This window comes from Zeugodacus cucurbitae, chromosome 6, assembly GCF_028554725.1.
Source record: "Zeugodacus cucurbitae isolate PBARC_wt_2022May chromosome 6, idZeuCucr1.2, whole genome shotgun sequence".
In the NCBI taxonomy this organism is placed as follows: Eukaryota; Metazoa; Arthropoda; class Insecta; order Diptera; family Tephritidae; genus Zeugodacus; species Zeugodacus cucurbitae.
The window spans coordinates 2,592,237-2,604,149 of record NC_071671.1 but is presented as its reverse complement, the minus strand read 5'-3'; the positions used below and the strand labels follow the sequence as shown (position 1 = coordinate 2,604,149).

At 42.6% G+C, this 11,913-nt stretch overlaps 1 protein-coding gene across 3 annotated transcripts; it reads left to right on the top strand.

Moving 5' to 3' along the window:
• The first annotated feature begins 295 nt into the window (after positions 1 to 295).
• LOC105215636 (collagen alpha-1(I) chain) lies at positions 296 to 11,147 on the top strand. Of its 3 annotated transcripts, none has more exons than XM_011189653.3 (12): positions 296 to 452; positions 3,160 to 3,528; positions 5,364 to 5,414; positions 5,504 to 6,399; positions 6,457 to 6,880; positions 6,943 to 7,742; positions 7,802 to 8,341; positions 8,397 to 8,730; positions 8,815 to 9,949; positions 10,012 to 10,105; positions 10,166 to 10,713; positions 10,774 to 11,147. In XM_011189653.3, exons 2-11 carry the CDS (start codon positions 3,279 to 3,281, stop codon positions 10,313 to 10,315), a joined length of 4,674 nt encoding a protein of 1,557 aa, XP_011187955.2. In that variant the 5' UTR covers positions 296 to 452; positions 3,160 to 3,278; the 3' UTR covers positions 10,316 to 10,713; positions 10,774 to 11,147. The 3 variants fall into 3 exon arrangements, with proteins under 3 accessions (XP_011187955.2, XP_011187954.2, XP_011187956.2); XM_011189652.3 differs by having other exon boundaries at positions 406 to 548; XM_011189654.3 differs by having other exon boundaries at positions 416 to 504.
• Positions 11,148 to 11,913: the final 766 nt, after the last annotated feature.

The window sequence follows — 11,913 nt, the reverse complement described above, 5'->3', positions numbered from 1 at the left end:
GCCGGCCGGTTTGCCGAGATGCTGCTTATCAGCCGGCGCGCTGCCATTGAGAGCGCAAGAAGATCGCCGGCACAGAGCGGCGATGAAAGAACTGTGCTGTGCGCCACACGCAAAAGATTAGAATCTAATGCTCAGAACATAATTAGAAATTGCGCTCTCCCTTTGCAGACTTGCGACGATCGCGCGCCTAGCTCTTATACGTACTCTTATGCGAGGCAAATGAAACTGTGAAATAGTTGCAGATAGTGCTGGCATGGTGGCCGCTTGTCGGTCGCTGCTGATAACTCTCCAATTGAGTTGTGACTTGAAGAATTCTTGAGTTCACTTTTCAGATTTCAGTTTCGGGCTTCTTTTTTTTTAAATACAGTTTGTTATCGGCGAAAACTATAAAAGGCTAAGCGCGACTTGAAAACGCTTCAGTTCGTTTGATTTTCGTTTGGTCTCGGTCTCGGGTAAGCAGAAGTGTTTTGTGGCTTAAGAAAGATAGTGTTAATACATAGTGAAGTGAGTGCAGAACGGATGTGAGGGCAGCTAAACCTATGAAAGGGGTCAGTAGGCCAAGCAGCTGGTTTGATGTGAATGCATAGCGAAAGGATGTGCAGGATATAGCAGACAAAATAATGGGAAGAATACAATTATTTTGAATAAAAAATCGATTGAAATCTGTGCAAAAATAGCACCGGAAATGTGGCTATAAATAAAATACCGTTATATTTATGTGTGTGTGTGTGTGTTGGGAAATGCATGTAGCATATGGCTTATATAAGCGTTAATACGGCTCCAACCGGATATTAGTTTTTGATTATGAAAAAATTATGGCGTATAAATTATGGTTTTGTGCTTCAGAGTGACATTTTAATTAAAATAATATGTTTTTGAATGTGCTGACGAAAAAGTTACGCAATGATATTGATGAAACTAGTCTGCAATTACGCATGCACATTGTGGTGTGGAGTAGTGTAGTGATGTGTACATATGAACCGGGTAACCATTGTGAAATAAACGAAAATAATAATATTATTCATTTAGAAAACAAAATTTTAAGAAAAGCAAAAATTAATTAAATATTTTTGAATATAAAAAATTCCATAGAAATGAATCCAAAAATTATATGGTTTAAAATTTTCATTAGATTGAACAATTAAAGTAATCGGTTCAAGTTACTCAATAAATAAATGAATTAATACAGGCAAAATGCTGCAAAATATATATGTTTTGAAAAATTTAACTGTTTCTTATCAAGAGATTTGAAATGAGTAACCCATTTTCGAAATGAGTAACCGATTAACGCATGGGTAACCAATTTTTGCATGAGTAACCAGTTTAAAAAATATATAGTAACGTTTTTCAATTATATGCTTCCACTACCAAATGATTTCTGTATTTTTATGTGGGCAAATGTTAAAAATATTTGGAAAATAAAAGTAACGAATAATCGTTAGTGCTATTTTAGTTTGGATATATTTTACAATAATTAGCTCTTTTACAAATTGTTTTATTAAAATTAAAACTAAAATAAATATAAATTTGGCAGTTGTTTATGAAAAGTAACCGGTTCTGTAAAATAAGTACAAGGCAATAACCAATGAATTAAATTTTTATTAGAAAGTGTTTGATTTCTCCATTTGGTATTTGGTTTATTGTTGAAAATTTAATGATTTTATTTTATCCAAAATTATATTATTAATATTAAAGTAACTGTTTTGGTACTGTGAGTAACCGGCTACAAAATTTGTTCTGATTTTTTTATAAATGATGTAGTATTATCTTTGTTGTAGATACACAATTGTTAAATTAGTGCTTTATTTTTAGTGAGTACTCGGTACTCGGTATTCTGTTTTAAGTGTTTGGTTTTAGAATCGTTTGAAAAAACTTGGCATCATAAAAAGCTCAATATAATCAAAATTTACTTGAAAAACCGATTACTTATCTTTTAGGTAAAAACCGATTACTTTTGTATTTGAAAATAAAAAATAATAAAAAGCGATTACTTTGCGTATGTGAAAAAAATGATTACTTATATTAAAAATACCGATTACTTTTTAAATTTTTTTACGCCAGCACTAATGCGAGCAAACAGGAAACATTTCGAAATTATCTCATTTATTTTTTTTTTGTTTGTGATTTAATATTTAATTAATGACAATGTATGTACACTCTACCTGCAAAAAAAAACTTTAGAAAACGTTTAACACACACCAAAACGTTTTTAATCGGAAGCAAAGCAACAAATTTCGGTGATTAAAAGTGGCGCAGCAATCAGCATTTATATATATGGCGCATTGGTGTGAATATGAATTTAGTACGCTGCGGTTTGATAACACGCCAGCGCTGTCCACGCTACCCAAAGCAGGGCGCCTGCTATGCTAACGGAAAAAAAGCTTAAACAACGCCACACACGGACACACAAACCAACACACAGCAGATTTATGAAAAAAATTAATAACAAAAAATAATGAAAATAAAAATAGCTGAAGCTGACTTTTTTGTGCCACTGCTCTAACGGTCCACACATATATACACGCTTTTTTTATCAATCCAAGTTGATGACCTCGCCCAAATAAACTGAGATTACTGTAGATTTGGGCGCACCAACCAAAAAAAAAAAGAAAAACACTAACAAGAGCAACCGAATTTTGTTGCGATGGGGACGTGTCGCGTTCACCAATTGTTTTTAGCGCCATAAAGAAAACAGACAACGCCACACACACACACACACGCGCTGGTATGCATGGAGCGTCAAGCAGCGCGTACAACTTGTTCAAACAAATGACGGCAGCAGCGGTGGCAGCAAAAACTGGAATTGCAACGAGTCCACTTTGGCGAACGTGTCGCCGCCCAACCAACTGCCCAGTTGACCCAATTCCACGGCCACTGCAGCGCAATGTGAATCGAACGCTTGGCGACGCTGCTGCCTGCTGCCCGTTGAAGCGTGTCGCGGATTTTGGCTTTTAAATTTCACTTTTTCGGCGTTTAGTTTTTTATGCAGCGCGCCCCGGCCATTTTTGTTGTGTTGCTAGTTGTTTTTGTCACCAGTTTGCTTATCCAAATCCTGTCATTCAAAGTGATCGCGCGCAAAAAACTTATGCTTATGTGTTGTTGTTGTTTTTTTCCTATTCACTTCCTTTATTTATTGTTTTTATCCACTCTTCCGTACAGTTTATGATGCAGCAAATGGCTTTATGAATACTAAAGCTGCAGCATTTTGAATTTTTCGCGATTCAAACACACAAAAAATATAAAAAAAGGAAATCAACGGATAAAATCGAAAACCAAAAATGAAATATAAATATTCGCGTCTTCTTTGCCTCGCATTTGTGCTATGCGTTTTGCTGGAGTGCGCTTTGGCCGAGAATTCTGCGGGCGCTCATGTGGGCAAGCGGAAAACGCGCACGAAAAAATTGAAAAAACCACGGAAACCATTTATTGAACGACCGCAAGCGGAGGAACCACGTCCTGGTGCCGATTTGCCGGGCGCCGATGAGTTCGATGCATACGATTACAACAACTATGAGGATGTGGATGTGGGTGAGTAGCGGGAGAGGAGAGTTTATGCATAAATTAAGGGAGCTCAATGGAAATCCTGACAAACTTTTTTGTTTATGTGGTAATATTCCGGAATTATAAAATTCGGACGATTATTTTCCGACGAATTTTTATGAGACCCAAAGTATAACCCGCTTATCCAGAAAACTTAAGATACTTAAAATTCTTTAATGAAAGCTAGTCAGCTAGAGCCGAACTTTAGCACAGTTTCTTACCTTATTTTATGAATTGTGTGTATTTAAGAAAGCCCCTCCGTATCTACTGTTGTTTAAAGTTAACCAATTTGCTATCAAAACTTATGAAGATAACCCACGGAGCCCATAAGGTTCTCCGTGAACTTTGTTATGACAATTTGGTGTTCGTTACTTTACTATTTTCTATGTCAGAGCAAGGAAACTTCTCATGAGTTTGCAGCTTAGACTCGCTCTCTTAAAAAATAACTTGAGTTTAGGATTGGAAGACGGTGGTGAGACTCGAAATGATTGAACTGATTATCGAGGATTCGGACGATTGTAAAGTCCATATTTTCAGATATGCATTCAGTTCCCAGATTCGACTGAAGATCCCATCATAGATTCGTCAAGCATAAGTAGTCCCGAAATAGTTTGTGAGGGATTTCAATCATTATTTTGATGAGTTTAGCTAGAACTTGAAAACTTCTTATGAGCTTGAAGCTTAAGCAGCCCCTCGCTCTCTGAAAAAGTGCCAAGGGCTTCGGATTGGAAGACGGTGCTGAGCCCCGAAGTGAACGAAGTCATTATCGAGGATACGAACGATTGTAAGGTCAATATTTTCATATATGCTTTGAGTACAGTTCCCAGATTCGACTGAAGATCCCTTGGTAGATCCTTCAAACATTATTAGTCTCAGAAATAGCTTGTGAGGGGAAATCAATCAGCATTTCATCAAGCTTAGGTTCATTAAAGAATGCAATATCATTCCTTTCGAGGGCCATCTATACGAAAATGAAACCCCGTCTTCTGGATCTGATAAAAGTGAAGTTCGTAAAAGTATTAACATAGATATGTAGTCGATAAAAAGCGAATGCGTTGTTCTGTCTAGAAATCAATCAAATCTTTTTATGTGCGAAAAAGAATTACAAGAGATTTCATTAGTTGCTGACATCTTTTCCATTGACGTCTGTCGAACTTCATTTATTCATCTCTTCATGCAACATATGGAGACACACATGCACACGCGCTTACTGTTAATGACTGACAACGCCATTCAATTTCAATTGCTCGCCTGGCAACCTCGTTTGGCGCTAATTGGAGCGTAGCAAACTTTTCTGCTTGTTGCATGTTCAAAAAAAAAAACAACAACAATAAAAATTTCATTGCAACTGAAATACATAAATAAGACAATTTCGCATTGCAACGAAATCAAAAAGGGAATTATGCGAAATATGTGTCAAATAGACGCATGAAAAGCGTACATCTGCAAATCATAAATGAAACGCCATGCATGAGTATGCCGCTACTGCAATATATCGCAGAATTGAATGGGTCCACTGAAGTGAGTGTGAAATCGATTAGGGCGCACGCTGACTTTGTTAAGAGCGCAGTGAGTGCGTATGTGACGAATTATAAGATTTGCAAATTGAATGAAAATAACAGATTCCATTGATAAGCATGTCGGCAGCATAAGTACAGTACACCTATTTCAAGTACAAAGCTTGCTGTGGCACAAAGAAGAGATGGGAACGGGAGATTCTTGAATGAGAGCTTTTTTGAAATTGTAGACCAGATCTGAAGACCTATTTGTTCTAAACAACCACATCTGCTTTAATTAATTTTTCCTTCTTTCACTTTTTCAAGATGCCGATGCCAATGTAGGCGGTCCCGATGGATTTGATACCCACCAGGAAGGTAGGATTGTTTAAGTTTTGCAGAACTTGCAAAACTGTGCAAAACTTTCTGCACTTAATAAATAATTTACTTTTCCAATTCATCGACAGCCCACGATCCGGTCGTTGTTGCAAATGTTGATGCACCCAGTAATGTAGTCGGTCCCTTCTCATGCATTTACGAAGGCAATTGGTATCGTGAGGGTGATGAGTTTACTAGCGAACGTGATGGCTGCACACATCCTTGCTCATGTACGGAGGGCAAGGTGATCTGTCGTGAGCCGACACATTGTGTACCAGTCGAGGAAGTGCCATCAACACCGCCAACACCAACAACAACGACTACCACCACGACGACTACGACGGAGCGGAATGTAAATCCACGGGCGGAAGAGAATCCATATGCTGGTGTTGCAACTGGTCAACGCGGCTTACCTGGTTATCCCGGTGCGCAAGGTCGTACTGGCGAGAGCGGTAATCCTGGTTCACCGGGAGTTCCTGGTGTGCCTGGTAATCCTGGCGCGCCTGGTCCAATACCAGATATGAGCTATTATCACCAACAATTGGCCGCTGAGTATGCTAATTCTGATAAAGGACCCAGTTCGCCACCATTTGTGCCGGAATTCCAATATTTACAATCGTCTGTTGGTCCAGTGGGTCCACGTGGTCCACCTGGTAATTCAGGTCCGTCAGGCCCTCAAGGTTTTCAAGGTATGCGCGGTGAGCCCGGTGAGCCAGGCGCACAGGGTCCACCAGGTTTGATGGGACCACGTGGTTTGCCGGGAGCGCCGGGTAAAGATGGTATACCTGGTGAGGATGGTGAGCCTGGCTTACAAGGTGCAGCTGGTACACCGGGTCCACGAGGATTACCTGGGTTGCCGGGTATACCTGGTTTAAAAGGACATCATGGTTTGCCTGGTATTGATGGCTCAAAAGGTGACCAAGGTGCCCCAGGTGAGAAGGGCAGCTCAGGTCCAATGGGCGCTGTTGGACCTATAGGATCACAGGTAGGGTTATATTACAATCTGTTGTGTAAGAAAGTGTATGCAATTTTAATTGAATAGGGTCCTGCTGGTCCACGTGGTGAACGTGGTCGTGAAGGTCCACCAGGCCCGCCAGGTGTGAGAGGTTTAGATGGTAACCCCGGTGCAATTGGACAGCCTGGTGCCATTGGAAAACCTGGTCCACCGGGCTTTCCTGGAAGTCCTGGAGCAAAGGGTGATTGGGGACATCCCGGTCCAAAAGGTGATCAAGGTTTGCAAGGTCCACGAGGTGAAGCTGGGCGTCCCGGTGCTGCAGGGGAGCCTGGAATGTCTGGTCCGCCCGGTAAAGACGGCTTACACGGCGATAAAGGATCAATGGGTGCTCCCGGTATAGCAGGTCCACAAGGTTTTCCTGGCCCACGAGGTCCTGATGGTTTAGCCGGCAGCCCCGGCGAGCCTGGTTTAAAGGGAACGCCTGGACAACCAGGGGAACGAGGATATAAAGGTAAACAATTATATCTTTTTCAAGATTTATAAACTGAATGGTGAACCAACTTTTTTTTGTAGGAGATCAAGGCATAAAAGGTGAGTCAGGTCAACCAGGTCCTCGCGGCTTACCAGGAACGGTAGGACCAGAAGGAAAACGTGGTAAACGAGGAATGCGTGGACCCACGGGTCCATCAGGACCGACTGGAGAAAGAGGACCACAAGGATTATCTGGGTTACCAGGTCCAGATGGTCCGATTGGACCTAAGGGTACTCCAGGGGACCGCGGAATTCAGGGTCCACCCGGTGTAAAAGGAAGTACTGGTGACGTAGGACAACCTGGTGTGCCAGGAGTTCAAGGATTACGTGGATTGACTGGCCGCATTGGTCCCCCTGGAAAAACTGGACCAGTCGGTGAAAGAGGAATACCTGGTGCGGATGGAAAACCTGGTGAACAAGGACCACAAGGATTGCAGGGGATGCCTGGGCCAATGGGTATTCCTGGTGATAAAGGTTTTACAGGTGAACCGGGTAAAAACGGTGAGCCAGGTCCCCCAGGCCCACAAGGACCTCATGGAGATAGTGGAAAAGATGGTTTACCAGGCGCTCAAGGTCCTCGTGGTCCTCCTGGTCAAGATGGTGAACGTGGTGAGCCAGGAAGTGCTGGCCCAAGAGGTTTTCAAGGCCTCCCAGGTGTTGCTGGTAATCCAGGAGTACCTGGAAAAGACGGTTCGGCGGGACCGCCAGGACCACAGGGTCTTGTAGGTCCGGCAGGAGTGCGTGGAGAGCGTGGTTATCCTGGAGAAAGAGGACCAGTTGGTCAACCCGGAACTCCAGGAGAGCGTGGTGAGCCCGGAGTACCAGGACATGAAGGACAACCGGTAAGAATTTTATTTACATAATTCATTCGCATTTTTTTATTAAATTCTTCTTATTTAAGGGACTCCCTGGAAAACCTGGTGCAAAAGGTCATATTGGAGCGCCAGGAATGTTGGGATTACCTGGGCCCAGGGGATTATCTGGACCATCAGGGGTTAAAGGCGAACGCGGTAGCCCTGGACCGTTTGGGCCGGAAGGACCTCCTGGTCGTCCTGGCGATCGTGGACCTCAAGGTATAGTGGGACCGCCAGGAGCACCTGGTGAATCAGGAGAAAGAGGTGAGCCTGGAAATGCAGGACCTCCAGGAGAGCAAGGCGCTGCAGGTGGCCCTGGAGAAAGAGGGCCAGCTGGATTACAGGGTCCACCTGGTTTTCCTGGGGCACCGGGTATAGCAGGATTACCTGGTGCAAAGGGTGACCGTGGTTTAATGGGCATAAAAGGTGAACAAGGGAATGTAGGTCCTCATGGTCCTCCGGGTGAACAGGGTCCAATAGGTCCGGTAGGTTTAAGCGGTGCGAAAGGAGCACGTGGTGAACCAGGATTAAGAGGAGAACCTGGATTAAGTGGTTTACCAGGAAGACCTGGTGATCAAGGACCACCGGTAAGAATGTTTTAAATACTGAAGGATACATATAAATTGATGATCTATATTATAGGGACAACCAGGCAGTCAAGGGTTACCTGGTGTGGCAGGATTTCCAGGAGCGAAAGGAAATCCAGGTGAAACAGGACGACCAGGAAATCCTGGTTCTCCAGGCTTACAAGGACAACCAGGTTTGGAGGGACAAAAAGGAGAAACAGGTAACGACGGACCACCTGGACCAACTGGTAACCCAGGTCCTCCTGGAAATGTTGGCGAGCGCGGAATGCCGGGTATAAGTGGACCACCAGGACCTGCAGGTTTGCGTGGCTTAAGAGGAGTTGCTGGTGAAGCAGGCCCTCAAGGAAAACCAGGCAAAGACGGTGCCCCTGGTGCGCAAGGTTTGCAAGGTACGTTACCACTCGCTTCTCAACAAAAATTGCCAATAAATGATAATACTGCTACTACATATATAAAATATGTGATCCTTACAGGACCTCAAGGTTTGCCAGGACCAATGGGAGAATCTGGACCTGAAGGACCACCTGGAAAACCAGGTCCACAAGGCATTGCTGGTCGTACCGGTGATAAAGGACCACAAGGGCAACAAGGCAATCCTGGACCACCAGGTAATCCTGGTTTGCCCGGACCACCGGGTGCTATGGGACCATTAGGCTTACAAGGCGAACCTGGTCTAAAGGGAGACATGGGCTTGCCTGGTGTTGAAGGACCACAAGGCTTACGCGGAAAACCTGGTCCACCGGGTGTTGAGGGACCAAAGGGAGAACATGGAGAGCCAGGACCAAAAGGTATCAAGGGTCATCGTGGTCTTATTGGTTTGCAAGGTATGCCAGGTCAACCAGGCCTCAAAGGTGACGTGGGACCATCAGGTGTGCCCGGACAACCAGGAAAAGCAGGAGAAATGGGAATGCGTGGTCCACAAGGACGTGATGGCAATCCAGGACCCGTTGGACCACCTGGTCAACCAGGTCCACGTGGTTATAATGGAGGCGAAGGAAAGCCAGGACCTATTGGTCCGGCCGGTCCACCTGGACCACCAGGTCTACCAGGCGAATCGGTGGGATACGATGTTGCTGCACTCACTGCTTTACTCAGTCAAGGTCAAACGAAAGGTGAAGATTTTCAAGGTGATCAACCAAATCTACTACCAGAAGGGCTTTCCGAGGCAGAGAAAGAAGCCATGGTCATCAAAGCATTCGAACACTTAAAGGCATCCTTCGAAAGATTACGTCGACCAAATGGACAACAGTCTGCGCCGGCTAAAACTTGCCGTGATCTTTTTGCCGCCTACCCTGATTACAAATCAGGCGAATATTGGATCGATCCGAATGAAGCGGACCCACGTGATGCTATACTGGTCTATTGTGATCGTGAAACACGTGGCTCATGTATACTGCCCAAACCACAGGAAACACCTAACCTAAGCTATAATGGGGCCGAACGCGAAACCTGGTTAAGTGAAATGCCAGGAGGCATGAAAATCACATACAAAACAGACTCACATCAATTGGGCTTCCTGCAATTGCTATCGGCTAAGGCTACACAGAAGATCACTTTCAATTGTCGCAATACCATCGGCTATTTGGATGCGGATGAAACAAGGAATCGGTAAGAAGAGATTTTTCGGTCAAACTGAAATGTTTAGTAACGAAAGTACTTGTTGATTTTAGTAACGGCTTGAAATTGTTATCGTGGAATGATGCTGAGCTCACACCGAAGGGTCCAATGCGGCTGCGTTATGTGGCTGAAAGTGACGAGTGCAGGGTAAGTGATATAGAGTTTAATCAACTGTGGAAAATAAACATTTTCTGCTTGCTTTTCTAGCATCGCTCGAACGCATGGGCTAAAACTGTCATCACCTATAAAACTGAGAAGCCACAGAGGCTGCCAATTGTCGATGTCAAAATCAGAGATGTTGGCGAGGCTAATCAACAGTTCCGCATCGAATTGGGACCGGTGTGTTTTTATACTTAATAGGAAAATAACAGAACTCTCTCGCTCTCTTAGACTTAAGTTATTTTTTATATTTACATATATTTGCTTTCACACAAGCAAAAGACTTTCAAAGCATTTTTACTTAGTTTAATTAATTTGCGAAAAAACCTCAATGAGAATGCTCGTAGATTTCTATTTACATACATAATTCTATGCTGTTGGTGTATTTTTAAGAACAATATATGCACTTTTTGAAATAAACACCGTTTGATTTTAATTTTTATGTTAAAAAATTATATATGTATAGTCACCTTTCAGAAATCAATCATTAGAAGCTGGCAGAAAATTTGAAATTGATTTTTTTTTTATTGTAAAACGCTAATTCGGCCAAAAGTAACAGTAATAGTTTGAACCAACATCATGGATGTTTTAGAGGTGTAAGTAAACAATTCATTTAAGTTTGATTTCTAAACAATGGCTACGGCATTCGTTCACAGTGATACGCTCCTTAATAAACTGGATCATTCGGACAGCACTGGCCCGTCGCCAACGCATGGCATTCTGGCCATTCTGGTGCCGATGCAAAAGGAAATGTACATTGCGCGCTCCACCTTGAAGGTCTTGCGTCGGCAGAAAATGCTGGAGTTTTTGTTGGAGGAAATGCAAGCAATGGAAGAGTATCTACAGCCGCAAGGGAAGGGCTTATGGCAGGCGTTGGGTTGCTCGAATCCATGCAAGGTGCTGGTGTAAGCCAATTTGCTAGCGGTGTGTTAGAGCTCGCTGATAAATTACAACTAAGTTTTTAAGAAACAAAAATTTAAAGAAATAAAAATTTCTGTGAGAAGCGCTTTCTGGAAGTCTTCGAAACGAAGCTGTTTAATGGTGTGGTATTATGTGTTCCGGTTTCAGCTTTAGTAAAGGTGCTTTCTTTAATTTTTAATATCGTTTTACACGTGATTTCTACCCAGGTTGATAATAATTCTTCCTAACTGACTTCAGATTGGTTTTATTTCGTTTTGAATCATGCCCTTAGTAGTGATCTGCTTCGAAAAGTTTCTAGTTCTAGCGTGGATAGATCCATTAAAGACAAGCATACATTTAGGCGTAGATCGCTATCATTAAACTCCAGGCATTCATTAAGCAGTCTTAAACGGGGCACAAAAAAAAAATAAAAATTTATGTGAGAATCGCTCTCTGGAAGCTTTCGAAACGAAGTTGTTTAATGGTGTGGTATTATGTGTTCCGGTTTCAGCTTTAGTAAAGGTTCTTTCTTTAATTTTAAACAATGTTTTGGATGGGGTTTCAACCCAGGTTGGTAATAATTCTTCCTAACAGACTTCAAGTTGGGTTTATTTTCTTTTGAATCATCCTTCCGTAGCGATCTGCCTCGAAAAGATTGTAGATTAGATTGCCTTAAAATCCATACAATGCCATTAAAATCAAGCATACATTTAGGCGCAGATTGCTATCATAAAACTCCAGCCATTCATTCATTTAAGCAATCTTGAACGGGACAAAAAACAAATAAAAAAAGACAAATAAAAATTTCTGTGAGAAGCGCTTTCTGGAAGTCTTCGAAACTAAGCTGTTTAATGGTGTGGTATTATGTTTTCCGGTTTCAGCTTTAGTAAAGGTGC